This window comes from Dinoponera quadriceps, unplaced genomic scaffold, assembly GCF_001313825.1.
Source record: "Dinoponera quadriceps isolate SergipeBrazil2010 unplaced genomic scaffold, ASM131382v1 scaffold12979, whole genome shotgun sequence".
Taxonomy (NCBI): Eukaryota; Metazoa; Arthropoda; class Insecta; order Hymenoptera; family Formicidae; genus Dinoponera; species Dinoponera quadriceps.
Genome location: NW_014566699.1, coordinates 1 through 1,348, shown reverse-complemented (window position 1 = coordinate 1,348; position 1,348 = coordinate 1). Strand labels below are relative to the sequence as shown.

General features: G+C 38.6%; 1 protein-coding gene across 1 annotated transcript; it reads left to right on the top strand.

Annotated features, from left to right (window-relative positions):
- Positions 1-47: 47 nt before the first annotated feature.
- Positions 48-1,332, top strand: LOC106751408 (cytochrome P450 4g1-like; the record flags this gene model as incomplete). The annotated part of the gene is made up of 3 exons (XM_014632300.1): positions 48-261; positions 561-857; positions 1,005-1,332. Coding segments are annotated over 3 exons (839 nt in total), but the record flags the coding sequence as incomplete, so codon positions are not given.
- Positions 1,333-1,348: the final 16 nt, after the last annotated feature.

The following is a 1,348-nucleotide window of genomic DNA, read 5'->3' as shown; positions in this document are numbered from 1 at the left end:
GTCCGTTGTAATTAAATACATTAAAACTACTGTATATTTCCTTCTAGATCCACCACGCGTACCCATCATTGGTCATAGTCTGATGACGTTCCAAATAAATTCCGAAGATGCCCTAACCCTTTTTGTTAAACTCTGCGCTAAATACGGTTCAGTGCTATCTGTACTTTTCGGAACACTAGCTAATATATTTTTGACAGATCCGCAAGACCTAGAGGTTATCTTAAGCAACCCTGAACACAGCGACAAACCCGCAGAATACAGGTAAATAAATCAAAATAAATCATTTTCCACGCGGAATATAGTCCAGATAAACACGGTAATGTTAAGATGTCAAGATAATGTTCAAATAATGATAGAAAAGTGAGTTTTTATTGTCATTTTCTCGTGATTTTCTTGTCACCTGGACATCATTACACTTTTATATTCGGTTTCAGTTGGATCCTTAATCAGAGTGAACCTATTTAGTTTTGCGTTTCTTCACACTCAAAAGCGCCTGCTGCGCTTGATGCGCCAATGAATTTCAATTCTACCTACATACAAAATTATCCACAACGCTATAGATGCTTTAAACCATGGCTCGGAGACAGCATACTGTTCAATAACGGTGCCAAGTGGCTAAAAGAAAGACAAACGATTTTAGCCACATTACGCATGCAGATCTTGAAGAAACGCGTGCCGTTATTTTATGAGAACAGCCAAGATCTGGTGAGACGACTTGCGCAAAATATCAACAAGCGATTTAATTGCCATGAACATTTATCGGTCGCAACTTTTAATATGTTAATGGAAGCGGAAGTGGGGATAAGTAGAAAAAAGGTTGAAGACATCAGTTTTAATTATACAACGGCCGTGATAAAGTAAAAGTTTTTATTTTGTTACTTCGTACCTACTACACTTTGTTACTTTGAACCTTCGCATATAACGTTTTATTGTCCCGTTTTTTAAACGTCGCAGACTGAGCGAGATTGTGCATAAACGACAGATCAACATGTCATTACAATCAGATCTGTTGTTCCGTTTTTCGAAATTCGCCAAGCTGCAGCAAGAGCTGCTCCACACCGTCCACTCAGCGGCGAGGTTAGTGATCAAAGAGAAATGGAAGGACATCGAAGAAAAGCAGTTCAAAATAGACATCAAATCGAAGCTGAAAATTTAACCGAGAACGCAGAAAACGGCATCAACACGATCAATTACATGATGCATTATGCGAGAGATGATCTGGACGATATCGAGAATGTTGATGTGAGCGAGAAAAAGCAACTGCATTTCTTAGAGATGTTTATGGACATGAGAAAGAATGGAGAAATGACCGACAAGGAGATTTTGGATTTTGTCAACTCGATCTTGT